Source organism: Contarinia nasturtii, unplaced genomic scaffold, assembly GCF_009176525.2.
Source record: "Contarinia nasturtii isolate CC-2019 unplaced genomic scaffold, AAFC_CNas_1.1 Cnas_scaffold_928, whole genome shotgun sequence".
NCBI classification, from domain to species: domain Eukaryota; kingdom Metazoa; phylum Arthropoda; class Insecta; order Diptera; family Cecidomyiidae; genus Contarinia; species Contarinia nasturtii.
In genome coordinates this window covers 4,453,259-4,472,101 of record NW_022198275.1, presented here as the reverse complement: position 1 = coordinate 4,472,101, position 18,843 = coordinate 4,453,259, and the positions used below count along the sequence as shown (strand labels likewise).

The window sequence follows — 18,843 nt, the reverse complement described above, 5'->3', positions numbered from 1 at the left end:
TTGACGAAATCTTATATATTTTCTGTAAGTTTCGCTTGATTATCCAAAAAAAAATGATGATGAGTAAATTGGTCTGAAAATAGTAGCCAGAGGCTTTAACTTAAATTTAAGCATTATAATCCCAAATCGCTTCTAAATCACCCATGACTACATCCACCTTTTAAAAAAGCATATGTTGGACGGTTTGTTATTTCGTGTTTCGGTTTTTACATTTCAACGCATCATTTCAATTCTCGACTTAAGTATTCGGACGTCAACATGAATCATATTATTCCACAGAAAAAAAAAACCATTAACAAAATAAACTTAACTCAAAATTCTGTTCACGGATAACAAGCTTGACCACTAAACAAACACAAATGCGAAAAAAAGTGTATACAAATGTTATGATCAGTTAGTAAATATATTCACTGGAAATAGATGACAGAAATGTACATAAAATATGAATTTGTGATCAGGTTGTAGTCAAACACGTCGTTGCAACTGATCTTGTTGTCTTGTGATTCACTTGTACACCCATTTAAATGATGATTTCACATGAATGTGTTTTTTTATTTCAAGAATTTTGTATGATAATTGTACTTGTTTGTTTCTTTTTTGTTCTTTGTCATAGGCAGATAAGATGAAGCCGAGATTGATGAAACGACTGACGTGGTCAGACATATTTACACTAATCGCTGTTTTGTTAATACAAAATGCTGTTGGCCAATCAAACTATGCATCGCATGCGGATAACATCAACTACGTTGGCGAAGGATTGCCCGGAGAAGCGACTCTTGATGGAAAAGTAAGTACAAAATTATGGAATTTCCAACAAATATACCAAAAAAATGTGAAGAATTTTCAACACCGCAAGCATTGCCGCTATTCCAATGTGTTTTTATCTATCCGTGCAGTTACATGTTTTCGACATTTTTTTTCTGCGCCCGATTCTGTACACTACACGGGTGAATTGCGACGCATTCTATATATCAGCTTGCAACATCTGTGCGCATCGAGATAACATTCCGAATAAATAATGCGTGTTGTAATAAATCTTATTTAATGTCGCTTGCAGACATTATGCAATCGCACATTGATAAATGCGTGCACGGTGGTTATTTAAACGTTTACTCTCTTATTTCTTTAGTTCACAGCTACATACAAATTGAAAAGGAAATGCGATAATGATAAAAAAATCAAGAAGAAGAACATAAACATAGTAAAGCCATGGCCAACATGAGCATTTCAATGTAATAGTTGCAAATGTATGCAACTTTGCATTATAGAAAAAGGAATAGCGACGATCAAAAGAATTGAGAATTTTAAACGAAAGAATGAGAGAAAATAAAGAAAAATCAAAATGTAATTAAATCAAACGGTATTATCGTGTGTTTAGCCGGGAGCATACACTCGCAACCAGTACATTTCAATTACACTTTCATGCGTCGGTTGACGAACTGGCCAGTCACTGGCAATTAGAGGTCTGCTCGCAATTTCCCCTAGTTGGATTGCATCACACATATACACTATTTTTCAAGCTTTGATGATTTCAAGCAATTGAAAGAGAGAGAGAGAAAGAGAGAGGCATATAAAGATAGAATTCTGACTTGTAGCTATAGAATTCAATTGCATGTCGGCACCAAGTCTCTTTCAATACGGAAATAAATACAAATACTTCTGCACTGGATAAATTCTAAGTTGAAATCATAGACTCGTTTACAGCAGATTAGGACCGATTTATGAAAAGAACAAGAACATGAAGAATTCAATAAGAAACATGAAAATTGCGCAAAATGAACAAACGAACATTCAACTTTTCTAATTTGATTGCATAACTGCCGTGCTGAAATGTTCGATGCATGCAAAATATTCTAAAGTCATTTGCTATTGCATAATCAGGTTTCAATGGTTGTTGCATCAATTTTTTGCGCGATTTAAGCATGAAATTTATAAATAAATAAAAAATAAATTTTCTGACCGTATTATGTGTTCGAGCAAACGATGTGCTTTCGTTCTATTTGCTCCAGCGCAACGTTTTCTTCACACCACTTTGATCACCGACACGGCATACGCTTTGTCGCTCACAATAAAAGCCAATGAACTTAGCTTATTATTTGTCGATTCATTTTCATCACGCTGTTCACTCGCACTCTCCAGTGCATTATTTGGTCGATGCAGACAGGAAAAGCAAATAATCGCATGAAATTGGTGGAAAAATTCGAGCGACCGAGAGATGAGAGAGACGGAAGAGATGGGCAAAAATAGAAAAATCAACGCTTGATGAATTATGTGAAGTGTAACCAACGGGCAAAATGACAACATTCTAAATGTGCGTGCTGTGTTTTTGTGTGACGTCTCTCTTGTGACTGTGTTCGCTCCAATGAAATATTGGTGCTTGATCTGTGAGCGCCTAAATGGACTGTGTAGCGTAACGAGAAGATAGCATATATCTATTTTATTTTCGCAAAATTCACAGAAAACACGCGTTTCAGGTTTCTGCATCGTTTTCAATAAATGGGATATTTGAATGAAGTGACATCGGCCTCAATATTGATTATAACATTGCCGCAGAGCAAACACTGCATTTGACGGCATGCATGTGGGTGAATGAAATTAAACAAAAAATTTATGAAATCACACTCAAACTCAGTATACGATGCAACACATTACTGCATGCAATCACAAATAGTGGTGCCAATGCACAAAATAGTTAAATATTTTAGATGCAAATGCTTTAAATCATTTTTTTCGACACATGAAAAGAATGTCGACAGAACCAACTGAGCCAATCTACAGTCATAAATAAAATTTTGCGGTTTTTTTTTTCGTTCAAAACAAAAAAAGCACCAACGAGAAAGACACCTACATGCACGTTTAAATTGGTTCGATATAAATTATTTCGACATATTTAATAATTTGCTAGCGCGTCCGAAGACAGAGAGCTTGTATCAATGAAAACCAAACGCGCAAGAAAATAGAAAACATTGTAGAGTGGACGACACGCGAATAGATCGCAAATTAATAAATAAATTCTTTGTGGCGCGCGCTCTTGATTAATAAAATACGTTCTTTGAGTTTCCAATTCATAATTCATTTTTCGCGATTTCGTCTCGATAAAAGAAAAGGAAAAAAAATAAAGAAAACAAAAACAAACTTGTTTATTTATTTGTTTGTTCGTTTGTTTTTTTCTCAATTTTATTTGGCAAAGAGAACATTCTTGAAATTAAAAATAAATGAACCAGCAATTGAATATCACTCACCATGAAGTACTAGAGAAAAATACTTGGAAGCCAGAAACAGAGAGAAAAAAAAAAACATTCCTCACAGGAAATTCCACGCGTGATTTCTTTGTTAATTTTAGTTTCCAATTAAGTTTAGAAAATATTTTTTGCCATTAGCATTACTAATAATCTTTGCATGTGTGTGTGTAATGTGAAAAGTTAATTGAAAAATTTTCACATGTCATGTTGGCGCATTTCTGCATAAATTGAAAACAGAAATATTCTGAATTAATAAAGTTGGGGAAAATTTATGTTTACGTCTCAATTACAATTCGTTTCGCATTCAAATAGGCATGTTTACATTTATGAATCACAAATTCATCTATATGTGTTTACGTACACATTATATCGATTGACTACTTATGAAAAAAAGAACGAGAATGATTCAGACGTTTAAAAAGAATCAATCATGAGTTCATCGAATTATTCTGCTGCTGTTGTTCACATTCTGATATTATTAGACATGTTGTGTTGGTTCAACAAAGCTTTTATTATAAATTATGCCTGTCAATTATTTCGATTAGCTTGGGTGAACATTGATGTAAATGGTGTTTGGTTATTATTATCGTACAAAGACGGGAAGTAAAGCAAAAAAAACCATTGAGAATGAAAGAAGAGAAATGGAAATCGCGAATCGGTCGGTTGAAACAATGAAAAGTAATTAAATTGGCCTATAGCTATAGGTAGGAGAATAGGGGAAAAAAATAAAAATGTTAAACGAAAAAGCGAAGAACTTAATTTGAAAATGAAAAGTGAACAAACCAAAGACACACACAAGATAGAAAATCTTTCAAAACATTTCTTTGAGTCCAATGTCAATTAGTGAAATGATTTTAAAGAAGCAACAACAATATATGAATGTTCTGCGTTGCCACCAACGAGAGCCCGATGACTGACATGGGAAGAAGATAAATAACGTGGTTTAATTAAATGTTTCACTACTTCTTTATTTTTCCTTGCCATTTTTCTTTACGACTCAAATGGCCAAACGATGTAATCCAGCAATGCCAAAGTAATGGTTTTGGTTCTTCATTTCTGCCATTCATTACGTTACGGTGAGGTGGTAATATAATGAAATTGTTCGCTGAATTTTGATAAATTGACTTTAAAATTGACGTTTCAAACTGAAAATGTGCTGTCTAACCTTGAAATTGGCTTTCATATGTGATTTACTCACTGTATTGTGTTTAATTAATTGATGTTCAGGTCTTTGACATTGACATTACATTCAATCTCGATTGCTATCGATCGAAACGATCATATCGTAGCCAAAACAATTGTCGATGTTAACGTTAAACGGAAATTCAACTATGGCTTTGACTTCGTGTGCGTTGATGATACGAAACGATACTGTCTGAGATTTTGTAACTGATTAAACAACCATTCGAACAAATGTCATAGAATTAAAACTGTAGAAAATTGTCCACATAATTTTATGCAAAAAATGGTCGAGAGAGAGAGAGAGAGAGAGAGAGAGAGAGAGAATTATTCGCACAATTATTAAGTCTGTTCGTTATAAAGATTTCATTCGAATGAAGGAGCTTAAGAAGCTACAGTTGGCGAACATGACAATATGACATTTTCTTGGCAGAACAACGATTAAAGTGCTTACCATTTGTGATTCGATTGTCACACATATGCTTGAGCATTTTATGAGATTTGTCGGCTCTTCGTGAGCGGTCACAAACAAAACAAACGAATTGAATTATCATGTGCATGTATCTTCTCGTCATTTATTTGAGCAAAGCACGTCATACGATGAACGTAGAAAGTTGCAATTTTCACATGTGATGTGGGAAAAAACCGATTGAAGCAGTCATTTAAATTGTCGCACAATCAACATTTGCATCGTTATAGAATTTAATTGTAGTCACATTGTTCATTAATCGTATGCATATTGCATTAGAACATACAATTGACAACGATTTATTTTGTTTCTTTTTCATTATTGTGTGTTGGAATAATTTTTATTCGGTTTTGCTTTGTTGCCGCCGGTATGGTTCGGCAAATTCTTTGACATAAGCGTTGAACTGCTGAAAGAGAACGCCAAGCAAGAGAGAAACACTTGACGAGAATGTCTGCCATTTGCATTCTATCTATCAATTATATATTATTGAATCAAAGCAATTTGCTTGTTTTTTTTTTGTTGTTGTTGTTGTATTAAGTGAGGTATTAGCAAAATGTGGCAAGAATTAAGTTTAATTGAAATGTAACACCATAAATAAGTGCACGACATTCGTGACATTTTCATGAAATATCAGCAATGAAAAAACATACTTATTAAATTTAAATAGAATGCATTTGCTTGATTCATATGCTGGCGAAATTCGTTGCCTATTTCTTCCGGTAATTACATGTTTTGGTGGCTGCAACAGAGAGTGGCCCCAGCTAGTGCGTTTCGGCATTTATTTATTTCGTCGACATTTTGGTTGGTTTGATATTTTTGGATATTATGCACACTCGCATATCAAAGTAAAATTGAATTTTTGCCCGTTTGCATTCGTAGGTAATTTTGCAAAAATTAATGTAACGCATGAAACAAGCACTGTCATTTGACTTCATAGATTAATTGTTTTTGTGCTCAATGTGGCGTGGTAAATTTTTTCTGTTCTTCGTTCACGTATTTTTTGTGAATTTACGCGATTCGCTAAATTGCAAAAACTATATTTAACATGTGATCGTATTGTGGACGCATAAATCGCATCAGCATCACTTCAAATGTTCATATTTTCTATTTGCTAGGCGGTTTTTAATACAAAAAAACAAATGCTTGCTTATTATTTTTACATATTAAATCAGAATAATCTTCATCTTTTTTTGTGCCGTTTTTTAATCTTGTTGTCTAAATTATTAAGTCGATTAATTTATAAACTCCATTTAGAAATATTTTTTCATTTTGAATAAATTAAATTATTTCAGGTCACGAAATTGGATGAATTGAGGCCGATCATCTTTTTGAATCGGACGAGAGCGGCGTTGAATTGTGCAGCTGGCTCGATGCAGGTTAGTCATTTTTCCTCCCGTCAAATATTTCATATGGTCGTTATTTCTTCTGGATGTTTTATGTTTCTACCAAATTATTTCCCATCTTGTTCATATTTATTACGTTTGTTTTTCCTCTCGCATTATGTCAAGAAGAACTTCATTTGCTTTCACATTTTTCAATGCTTATGATTTTTCTCAAAAGAGAATTTAATCATTCTCAAGTCAATGTATCACTAAGTATAGTTTATTGACTGCAATTATAGCTAACAAAAAGAAAAATATGCTAATAATTTTAGCTCACTGTGCAAAAACTGAAAGCAATTTATTTGCAAAGTTAATTCATTATCGTTTATTAAACAATTTTGTTACAATCATTATTATTCTCACACACACACATACTCATGAATGCCAGAGTTTTTTTTTATTGAACACAGAACGCACCCATCACCGCATGTGTACATTTTTTCAAGCCATATAACCGCGCACCTACTCTATTATTCAATTCATTTTTTACTTTGCATTCGAGAGTAAAATTAAACCACAAAACAGAAACAACAAGGTCATCCACTAATGGTTTTTTTGTGCGCTGATTTTCATAATTCATTATTGATCTCAATCACATAGACTCACCGCATGGCTTAAGATGTGGAGCAAACATGTTTCAATGAAAAGCGTTTTCTCTCTCTCTCTCTTGCTTTGTGGATAAAGATTTTATATCATTTCCATTATTTATATTTTTTCATAGTAGATCGAGATGAAGTTTACCGAGCCATTTTTCGGTTTAGCATATGCGGATTTTGATCGAAATAGTGCTTGTCAAACGCTGGGAAAAGGAGAAACTAGCGCCCGTCTAGAATTACCTTTAAAAGGATGTGGAACAAAACAGGTATAGTTTAAATGCATTTACAAACGCCAAATTCCAGTGAACAATCAATTTGGACAATCAATTTTTTCCCATAGGAACCACAAAGAGTATTCACAAACAATATTGTTGTTCGATTTCATCCTGGTCTTGAAATGGACGGAGATGAAATCATTACAATCGTATGCCGATATCCACCACCAATCGCTCCACTTCCAGCAGCACCACCAGTACCGTAAGTTCTATAGCCACTAGTTTCAATAAAAAACAAATCCATTTCATTAAAAATATTTTATTTTTCTGATAAAAGAAGACGTCGAGTAGACAAGTCTGCTGTTGGTGCACCATTAAAAGGTACTCAATTGTTGTTTATCGTTTGTGCAATAATGTTTTTGACATTGTTGCTGCTTGGTTTGGGTGTATCATACTACTGTTTGAGTAGGCGCACCATTCCAGTGGTACGTCGTTTGCCGATATCGATTGGATCTGGATCAGAAATTACGAAACTAAGCAGTAGTACATACGGACAAGTTCCACCGTTGGAAGGATTGAAAGTGCCGCATATCATACCACGTGCACATGCAATTGTTGGCGCTGTGCCAAGCACATCAAGCAGCGATGATAATCCATTGATTCCATCTGACTACCCAAGCGAATCACATTCAGAAGTTGAAATTGATACGCGATCATTGCCAGCCAGCTCGGGTGGAAGTTACGATAACCAAGCTTACATTCAAGATAACTCAAGCATTTACAGTGAACACTATGGGCATACACAAGAATTCCAAGCGGCCAATGCGATTGCACAGCAATCATTGGTATCACGTCTTCCGATCGCTGTTAAGGAACCATCACCAACATTCGATGTTCAAGTGCGAGTGAAGCGGCCAGCACCACAAGCTCCACTCTCGTCATTCTCATCGGATACAGAAAGTTTGGGAACGAGCGTTCTTGATCGCAATAATTTGTCAACGATTATGGAATCACATGAAGATCGTGAAAGTGTTATAACAATTGATTCATTGCCACGTGATGTTGCCCACAGTCATTTCACCTATGTTCCCGAATTGCATGCAGCACCAAAATACGTTGAACAACCACCAATCACAACGACCGTCACAAAATCATACAAAGAACAAACCGAGGAACATTGGGCCGAAGATTATCCAGATTCAGTGCCGCCACGATCAATTCCAGAAACGCGTAGCATTGTATCGACAGACACGCGCCATGATATTCATTCCATCAGCGAAATGGTGGACACATCACATTTGTACCAACATCAACCATATGAAACGACCATGTTGCCAAATGAACAAGTCGAACGCTTGCCAGAACCACCAATTGTTGCTCGCAAACCAGAAATCACATCACATCTTGTGGACGATGTATTCTTGCGTACAATTACTGAGAAGACAACCATTGAAGATATTGAAAAGTATAAGCGAATGGTTACGGAATACAAGGCAAAACCAGCACCGACACCACCAACCTGGGATGTCACAATTCGCAATTATCCAACAACTCAAGATAAACCAACGTGGGAAGATTTCTCCGATATTAGCAGTGCACCATCGGTTCAAGTGGAACCGATTAAATACAAACAACCACCTCAAACATATATTGATGAAACTGGTGCAAAACTTACTAGTCCTGAGCTGGTTGTCAATATGAAACCGATTGAGATTCCACCAGAAGATAAGGCCGTACCAAATTGGGATGTTTTGATTCGTATTCTTGAAAATCAAGAAGAAACAACCGATATCATTCCTCCTGTTATTCCTGATGATACTAGCTCAACCCATTCACAAACAAATCAACATATTTTACAACGTCAAATCAGCTATGATGATAAGATAAAATGGCGTGACATTATTACAACTGAATCCACGTTGCGAACAATGCTCACCGAAGCTGTTGTTCGAGAAGACTTTGAACGCATTCGCAGCGATACAAGATACGAAACAATATTCGAACCAACAACATGGGATGTTATCATACGTATCTTGGCACCGCCAGATGATGTCGAATTGCGAGCACCAAGACGCAACAAAAAGAAAGAACCATGGGATACACGATCACGTCGAAGCTCATTGCCAACACTTTATGAGTATGACAGTGATGGCGGTTCATCGGTGCGAACCATTCCACAAGATATGCTTCCAACCGGTAGCGCAAACACTTATCAATATCCACCACAATCACGACGAACATCACGCTCTTCATTCAATGCGGAACACGTTGATATGCGTTCAATGTCAGAAGTTATTGTCGATTTCGGTCGTCCCGAATCGGATAATGTATCAGATGTTAGCTCATTCTATCCAAACAGGTATTTAAAGAGATTTACCCATTTTTTTTAAATTGTTTAAATTGGTAATTTCAATTTGATGTTTGATTATTCTTCTAGATATTACGACGACGATCCATATGACAGACGATCAATTCAACGATCATTGAGCCAACCTAGTCTTGCCCGTTCAGCAACTGAAATCACTGAACGTTGGGTCATTCCAGATGATGTATCCGAAGATTCGGAATCACCACGGAATAGTAATCGATTGGTAAGCATCTGTGACGATGTACATTTTTGTTTTGATGTACTTTTTTTAACAAATGATATTTCAACTTTTTAGACAACATTCCAACCTCGTGTACGTCATCCACAGCATGTAATCACTGAATCTCAGTTTGTCCAACAAAGTTCATCAACATTCCAAGCGACGAGTACCACATCACCACCGAAGGACTGGTACGGCGATAATTCCAAATAGATTGCATAGAATCTCCAACAAAATTTTGTCAAAATAAAAATGTCGATGTGCCAATTAAGATTGTACTCTATTTACAACCGAATGAAATGAATTGAAATAATTTATATAATATATATATATAGATTTTATACAATAGACTAGTCGATCGATTGAGCAGACTTCAAAGAATAAACTGCCAATAGCAACGACTCATTTCCATTTTATTCAAAAACAAATTCCATTAAAATCTATCAATATAGTTTGTCTATCAATATAGATCTACTGCGTTCTCGTTTTTTATGTTTAAATTTGAAAAAAAAAAATTGTATTAACGTGATACTGTGATAACGAAGGCAAAATCCACACATTCACTGTGCAAAAGCGCATTCCGATAGGAACTAATTAGTCAGCAAGTCAATTTTTTTAGATTGGAAACAAACGTTTAAATAGAAACAATCACATTTAGAGTAGGTGGAGGGACTCAAATGCAATCTCTTACAGAAATTCTCGCTAAGTTGCCGTCAAAGCAATTTATTTTTGATACTAAATTATTATTACTGATTCGAGAAGAAAAAAAACATGAAACAAAATTCTAATGTGCCTTTTGTTCAAAAACAAAATTTTATTTTTGAAGAAATTTCTTTAATCATATCGAAAATGAAGTGAAAAATAACATTATTCAAAATGGAAACTAATCCGTATAACAATATGTCTAATAGTTATAGATTGTAAGACAGAATTCGTGACAACACAAACAAATTTTATTTATAATTATAACGACAAAGTTACTTTAACGCAAAACTACTTTCTACTTTAAGAGACTCGATTGCATTAAATTCACTAACTTTAACACACTAAGTCTAAATACAGTTTTCCAAATGAATCTGTCATATGCTTCAATGGATAAAAAGTTAAAAAGTAAACAATACTAATGAAATAGACGATTGTTCACAATTAAACTGCTTGTATTTTTCAACGCTTTTTATCGAATAAATATCATACAATAATTAATATAGTTCATTCTTTATTGCATATACTTTAGTCCATGATTTTTTTTTAAACGTAATATTTCAGCTTGATAAAATAAAATAAATCATCAATGTTAAATGAAGTTCATTTGATTAAAAAATGGATTGTTGATGTTTTCATATGTTCATATTATTGTTCGATATTATTCTTGGTAAGAATGAGAATTGGGGGTTGATTGAACCTTAAAGTGACTCACTTATTATTTCTTCTTATTCAGTTGTTTCTATCATTTTCAGTGAAGTTTTATCTACTTTTTCCTCATTGTAGCAACCTAGGTAGATACAGACTGTGTCGACTCTTTCGACTGTTTTCAGCTTCCAAATTTTCACATTTGTCCTAGCATTTGTCCGAAGATAAGGGGTGTCCAAATGAGGTATTGCAATATAATAAATTTATAGAGTTTTTGTAAATATCGATAATGATTTCCTATGTCATTCTTGGTGTCGTTAAGTTGCGAACGATAACATATTCTGCTACTAGGAATTACTTTGAATATATAGTAAATGGCATCATATCTGGCCACCAGACTCGATATTGTACTAGTTTACTTAGTTAACGCTATAGTAACCGATAATAGAATCAAACAATGTCCCAAACAAATATGATTTCAATTATTTCGTTTATCTTAATGTTAGAAATCTTATCAGAAGTGAATGTTTCAGTCGATGCATCGGTGGGAAAACAAACTTTTTAAATAAATTTTTATGATATATAACTGATGTTTGTCACTCTTTTGTGTGCAGAAAAATATAATCATATTCGAAAAAGTGTTATGCAGAAAATTTCCAAATTCCATTGTATCAGGAGTTTCTTTTGACGTTAAATATATAAGTAGGAATGACATTAAACTGAATGGTTGGGTAGATTTTAGTGAACCAGTGTATGAGCTTTGGATACACACCGTCGCTTATTACAGGTTCAATGGATTAATCTATACAAAATTTCCTGTCAATTTATGGGAGGATTTATGTGGATGGTTATCTGGAAAAGCTACATCTTTCATTCTTGATTGGGGGTTCGGAAAGTTTCTTCAACATTCATACATGAATATTAATCACCCATGTCCATATGAGAGTCCTGTCTATATTGTCTGTTGATAACATTTCGGCAAGCAATTTTTTTATTGAACAATTTTTACCGGCCGGCAAATTTCGTGTTGATATTAATTTAACCAATACGCTTAGGGGCGCACCATTAGCAATGGGATCATTATTTTTTAGTGTGTCTGATCATCGTATCGAACAGTTTTGGTAAACTTGCAACAAAATATGAACGAATAATGTAATTCACATTTTAAGAGCACCGCATGAAATCGCATCAGTGAAATCACCTCAAAAGAACCGCTTGTATTCTACCAAATTAGTGAATCTTCAATCAGAATCTTCATCACGGATCAAACGAATAAAACATAAAATATTTTACGCGTTTTCAAACAGGCTTTTAGGTCGATTCTTTGAAAATTAGGATTAGTTGTTTGTATACATACATATCATTATAATGATATTATTATTAATAAAAGTTTTGGTTTGAAGTAAAAGAATTTTTTTTTTTGTCTTTTCCAAGAAAAAAACGCGCTGTATTGTATATTTTCGTCTTTATTTATTACAAAACCAATTAAACATTGAAACCAAATGAATGTTATAATTTTATATATAAAATCATATTCCCAAAATCAAATATGATGATTTTCCACACAAAATTTGTCATTTTCACACTTCAATATTCAAACGGATTTATTTTTGAAACTTGTGAATATTTTTTAGTGAAACTTCACGGGTTTAGTCTCTATTGATAGAACAATGAGTGTGCAAAAGTTCAAGGGACCGGCTATTTCAAGAATATATTGAATATTTCTCAAGATATTTCTTCAAAAAATTGTCCATTTGTATGAAATTGTATGAAAAATATTTGTTTGGTCTCAAACTTTCTGACGGCTCACAATTCGAAAGATCTACCAAAGATTCGGCCAAACAATTACTCCGCCAATTCAATGGAAAGAATTTTTTGATAATATTGCAATTTATTTCTGATATTTTACACATCTTTCCTTATGGTCACTTAAAATGCAGAAAAAAACTGCCATATTAATCGACTTCGCTGATTTCAATAAAAAAAAAATTACCACTTTTGCGAATTTGAAAAAGGCAATGGAAGAGATTCAAATTTATTCTTAGAAAATGCGAAATGTAATGAAAATATGCCACATGGTCCCTGCCAGAACTTAGTCAAATACTATGACTCAGCTCATGTTACACTTGATGGAATACTATTGGTTCAAGACAATAGTGACAAAATACCCAAGTACCGCTGAGCGGGTGATATAATAGTATGAGCCATATAAATACACTACCCGCTAAGCGTATACTATATACCTTAAGAGCGGGTGATATATCATCCTTAGGGGCTCGGAAGAATTTTTTATTCGTGAAAAACCATGCATATTTACGAATATTGGTCCATTCTGAGTAGTGAATAAAAACTTCAGTTTCTGTGAATATTCATGAATAACGTCATTATTCCTGATTATCGTAAATACGCGTGGGAGTAATGACAGTGAGACGTAGAAAAGCAATACGAATTAAATAGACAATAAATATGCGAATAAATATTGTACTATATTTATTATGTATTTCATTGTTTTGATTTAGTTAATTATACATTTCATTAATAAATATTCCTTTAAAAGGCATTAATAAATATTCATTTCAGCATGAATCGGATATCCGTTCAGATAAAATAAAAAAAAGGGTTTTAATATCATTCTACTTTGGTTTAAACTAAACCGTTTAATGTTAAACGAAGTTCATTTCATTAAATAGTGGAGTAGTGAATTCTCCATATATTTTTATTTTGTATGGTCTTTTCGGTAATAGCTAACATGGGGATTTCATCATTCTGTTGACAAACTTTAAACGCGATCCGCCCAATTACAATGAAACAAGTGATATTATTCGGATAGTACAAAGTGTAAAAATGATAAATTCATGAAATTCTGCCGTACACAGAAAAAAAGTAATTTGCACGGTGGCTGTTGGACTAGTACCATTATACTTTTTTCGGCTTCCAAATTGTCCTATTTTTCTTGTGTACAACGAATAAATAATGTCCAAATCTCAATTCCAATCTAGTTTAACCGATTTCACTGATCATTATTTTAATTGTGATCGAAGGAAAGACCCATTTAATTTTGTCTATAAAATTCGATGTTTCAACTCGACATTGAAATAGTTTAATCAGTTACCGCTCAGAGAATACATTAAAACGATTAAAAAAGCAAATATGTTTTCAATTTTTTTCTGTATCTTAACATTACACATTTCAGCAGAAGTGAATATTTCAGTTGGCGCAACGGTGAAAACTTCTTTTTTGAATAAAATTGTATGAAACTGATTTATATCACTTTTTTACAGAAAAATACAATCATATTCGAAAGAGTCATATGTGAACTAATCCCGAATAACATGATATCAGACTTTTATTGTGACGTTAAATATATAAGTCGAAATAACATTAAATTAAATATGGGGGCGAAATTAAGTCAACCAGTATATGAGCTTTGGACACACACCGTCGCTTATTACAGGTTTAATGGATTAACATATACGAAATTTCCAATCGATATTTGGGAAGATATTTGTGGTTGGTTATCTGGAAAAACAAAATCTTTCATCCTTGATTGGCTCTTCTCAAGATATCAAAAACGTTCAGTTATGAATTTTAATCATCCATGTCCGCTTGAGGGTCATGTTTATATAAAAAGTGATAACATAACGGCAAACAATTTTTTCATTGAACAATTTTTACCGGCCGGTAAATTTCGTTTTGATATCAACATAACCAACACTTATAAGAGCTCACCATTAGTAATGGAATCAATGTTTTTTAGTGTATCTGATCATCGAATCGAACGGTTCTGGTAAATTTGCTTCAATACTGGTTATTGAATAAATTCAAATTTTAAACATACACAGCATTAAATCGCATCGGTGAAATAGAGAGCCACTCACAAGTTCATCATTTTAAATAAATATATTTTGCTCACTACTCTGTATTTTATACCGATTTGAAGCATAAATAAAAAAAAATGTAGTATTATAGACTTGTTGGAATAATTTTAGCATCAGCTTTATAATACATTATACAAAGGTGAAAAGTAAGTTAGAACTGGTTGGTGGAGACAAATTTCTTTTACAATCGAATTAATGACATTCATTATGACAGAACATTGATTCAAGCCCGCCTGTGTTCTATCAGAAAGATATAAATCATTCATGAGGTTTGATGCAACGAAAAACATTACGAATTTCCCCCAACATCAACTCGGCAAACGAATCTGTCCCATCAAATCGGTAAATGGCTACTTTATTTTTTTTTTTATAACAACCGCCATACATTGCTACCCTGTTGTGAAATCGAAGAATAGCAACTACTAAAACTTTTAAATACTCTAAGAAATAAAAAAACCTTCAGGAACCAAAACAAAATACGAAGTATATAAATAATGGATCAATTCACAGTGCAAAAATAACTTTCATCCAAGTGATCGTATTTTGGTTATGTTTTTTTTTCCTGCAATTTCAATGAAACTTATTATATGTAATAAAATATATACGATACTAGAAAATGTACTAAGTTGTTCGGTACTCTGCAAAACACGCCTTTCGCGATTTTTTTCATTGGATTCTATTTTGGCAAAATACTGCCGTCTACTTGATCAAAACATGCATTTTTTCGACTTTTTTAAATGAGACACTATGAAAATATTTCATCAATTAAAAGTATTTATAAATCTGGTATGCTCTGAGCAACACCTACTTTTTCTTAATTGTTGCCATTATTAAAAACATTCAAATTATGCCACACATTCGACGTAGAAAAATGTCAAATAGCAAATGCAACGTATTATTCACAAGAATGGGATGTGCACATTTTTCATTTGTTTACATTTGAAAATATCAGGTGACTTATTGTTTTCATTCAACGCATAAGAAGAGCTGAATATGGCATATAACAAAAAAATCAGACGGAAAAGTATGACGCACATAACATAAACACAATATTTTTAGATCTGTGTTTATTCTATATTGTTTGAAAACATTATTATCCGTGCGTATCGAATAGAGATCAAATCAAATGGAAAATTGGTGTTTGTCTAGTCAAATGACACTTTTGTACATAAAACTGGTTTTTTTTATTCTACAAATAACGTTAGCCCATTCAATTGGGTAAACAGCATTGATGAATAAGAAGTTCGAATATAAACAAAACTATAAAATGTCATTTCACGGTATAAAGGAGTAAAATAATAGTAGACATGTAATTAAGTGGGCATCGAGTTACCAAAGATCCCAATTAACCCCAATTTTTTTCAATTTGCTTGAGTTTTTTTTACCCTCATAAGACCTCCAGTAATCAATTTCGTTGCAAGTAGAGTCAAAAACCCTTTAAATTTTTTGTGGCACTAGATAGAATCGTTTTTTGTCCGAAAGCTTCTCCACATTTTTGTCATTAACCCCCTCTAAAATCTTTAGCGTGTCCACCTATGGACATGTAGAATGTAATGGATTTTCCATCTGAGGAGTCTTCAATGAGGACCGATTGTACAACTCAAATATGCTAATTACGGTGCGGACAAAATACGATACTAATAAATAATGGAATGAACAGCATTTGTATTTAGTCACATTTAAGTCATCAAAAAGAATAAGATGTGTCGTCCAAACGAACAAGTTCAATCAGGACATTTAATTTGTCACATTTTCCGTCCAATTCATATCGTATTGCGTGTATTTGGTGTTACATTTTTCACCGTTGAAAAATCTCATCGGCTTCGAATTTTAGACATATTTTATACGTTAACATGTTTTGTCATTTTCCTTGGAAGCTTTTTTTATCAAATATCAAGTGAGGTGCCAAGATTTTGTCAATCCGATCCAGTTTGCACATCGGTGCTTGGACTACAACAAATCCTTTCTTCAATTGCTCTCGTTGCCATTTACTTTCAAGCAATTTTTTACCGAGAACAATTTAGAGAATTACTAAGAACAACTTCGTTGGCTAAAGATGCATTTTTAACCATGAATGTTAATTTCTGTGAAAAACGATTTACGTTGAAAATATTATGTGAAGTTGTTTTTGCAACGACATTTATTTACGTCACATTTATTGTGTTTGTGATTTATTATGACGTACAACCAATCGGCTTTATTTTATTGGAGCTTTTTACATCGATTAATCCAATGCTCGTTATAATTCTAACTAATTTAATTCTAATTAATTTAACTTGGTTTATTTGTGATAAATTTAAAATGTTGAAACATATCTTGAAAGATGTGTGCGCAATTGATTTATCGATTGAAAGCGATTCCAACAGGTTGTGTAAAGTGACATTAATTCGTAAAACAGCGTATGGTCTATGCTGTGATTTCAGAAAAATTCAGAATATTTACGAAATGTTATTTACCATGGCACAGAATTTAAATGATATTTTTGGCTTTTCAAATCTTGCATCAATGTGTAAGACGTCTTTTTTATCTTTTTTCTTTCTATTTATTTATTTCAATCGACTTATTCTTTCGTCTTTCATTTCAATTGGCACTTAATAATAATAATTTCCGAATTCCTAGCTCTATTTAGCATCACATTGACGTGTCATCTATTTTTGTTATTTAAATTGCTCACCGAAAATACCAACAACATGAACAACATCCAAGTCGATGTCCTAGGTACATTTGTCACACTCTAATTGAATTAAATGGCTTTAAGTGTTGTTCTCAATTTTCGTTCACAGCTTCAATCATATGGATAATTTTAATGACAGTTCCACTGCTATATACATCAATCATATGTCACTTAGCAGTTTGTCAGGTAATCAATTTCACATTTTAATAAACACTTTTTTAATAGACACTTCCCTTCGAACGCCATCGTTTCCCAACAAAGGCAACCGAAATCACAAAAATCATGAATGAAACGGTTGCCGACAGTAAAAACAACGGCATCTCACAGATTGACGTGAGTTTTTATGAATTTTTTTACTACACTTCTTTTTATACATAAATACGAATAAAACTATTCTTTTTTTACAATCATGTTTGTTCATTCAACAGCTTGAATTAATTTCACTACAATTTATACACCAAAAACCGCAATTTTCAGCTTGTGGATTTTTCTCAATTGATATGACATTCGCTTATGCGGTGAGAATTCCATTCATTTGAATTTCAGTAAACATTTTGAACAAAAATAATGCTGTTTTCATATTTAGGTATGTGGAGCTGTTACTACGTATCTGGTGATTTTGCTACAATTTAAATATGGATAAGATTCAACGTGATTTAAAAAAGACATTGTAAAATCCATGCTTTCTCATATCATTCGGATAAAAAACGTGTGTGGAACCTCTTAAATGAAAATAACATTTTCGATAATAATGACAACGATCATGGCGATGAGAATAAATTTGTTCAAAATATTCTTGAATCTAATATACAAAATGAAAAATATTATGAAATATACCAGGGTTCGATTATGTTTTCTGCTCTGTGGTCTTAAAAAATGATTTTTCGTGTAATGTATTTCAATGCTGAAACGTATCGCACTATACATGTGTGACTGACACTCAACTCTAAATTAAGCCCACTTCATTTTTGTGCATAGAACATTTGTCGCATTGAGAAATATTAATGTTATACGTCATAAAATAAATAATTTGAATCATTTTAGATTCATTTGATATTGCATATATGCTCCACAACAAAAAAAATGTGAATTCAACACTTTCGAGATTCTTTGAAGTCGGTTGCATATCTACTTGCATATGCACTTGCGCTTTTAGCAATATCATCAAATAAAATACCAAATCATCTTTTCTCATTCTCTTTTGCTTTCTCCAAGGGGAAAACCGGTACTGAAATACTAAATATACTCAGAAGTATTGAAAAGTACCGAA

The 18,843-nt window shown here is 33.1% G+C and overlaps 2 protein-coding genes across 4 annotated transcripts in view; both read left to right on the top strand.

Annotated features, from left to right (window-relative positions):
• LOC116342887 overlaps positions 1–9,942 on the top strand; it is a 30,538-nt gene extending 20,596 nt beyond the window's left edge. Inside the window, exons 3-9 of one of the 3 annotated variants that reach the window (XM_031770678.1) lie at positions 618–787; positions 6,183–6,266; positions 6,997–7,134; positions 7,209–7,345; positions 7,421–9,442; positions 9,521–9,674; positions 9,747–9,942. In XM_031770678.1, coding sequence (XP_031626538.1) covers positions 623–787; positions 6,183–6,266; positions 6,997–7,134; positions 7,209–7,345; positions 7,421–9,442; positions 9,521–9,674; positions 9,747–9,884 — 2,838 coding nt within the window. In that variant the 5' untranslated portion in view covers positions 618–622 and the 3' untranslated portion in view covers positions 9,885–9,942. Of the gene's footprint in view, positions 1–613; positions 788–6,182; positions 6,267–6,996; positions 7,135–7,208; positions 7,346–7,420; positions 9,443–9,520; positions 9,675–9,746 lie in introns of all 3 variants that reach the window. The other 2 variants (XM_031770679.1, XM_031770677.1) reach the window with 2 other exon arrangements.
• A 7,637-nt stretch (positions 9,943–17,579) lies between these two features.
• On the top strand, positions 17,580–18,334 carry LOC116343083 (putative gustatory receptor 2a). The gene is made up of 5 exons (XM_031770976.1): positions 17,580–17,617; positions 17,683–17,759; positions 17,835–17,906; positions 18,002–18,091; positions 18,160–18,334. The coding sequence occupies exons 1-5, from the start codon at positions 17,590–17,592 to the stop codon at positions 18,214–18,216; spliced, it is 324 nt and encodes a 107-aa protein (XP_031626836.1). The 5' UTR covers positions 17,580–17,589; the 3' UTR covers positions 18,217–18,334.
• The last annotated feature ends 509 nt before the right edge of the window (positions 18,335–18,843 follow it).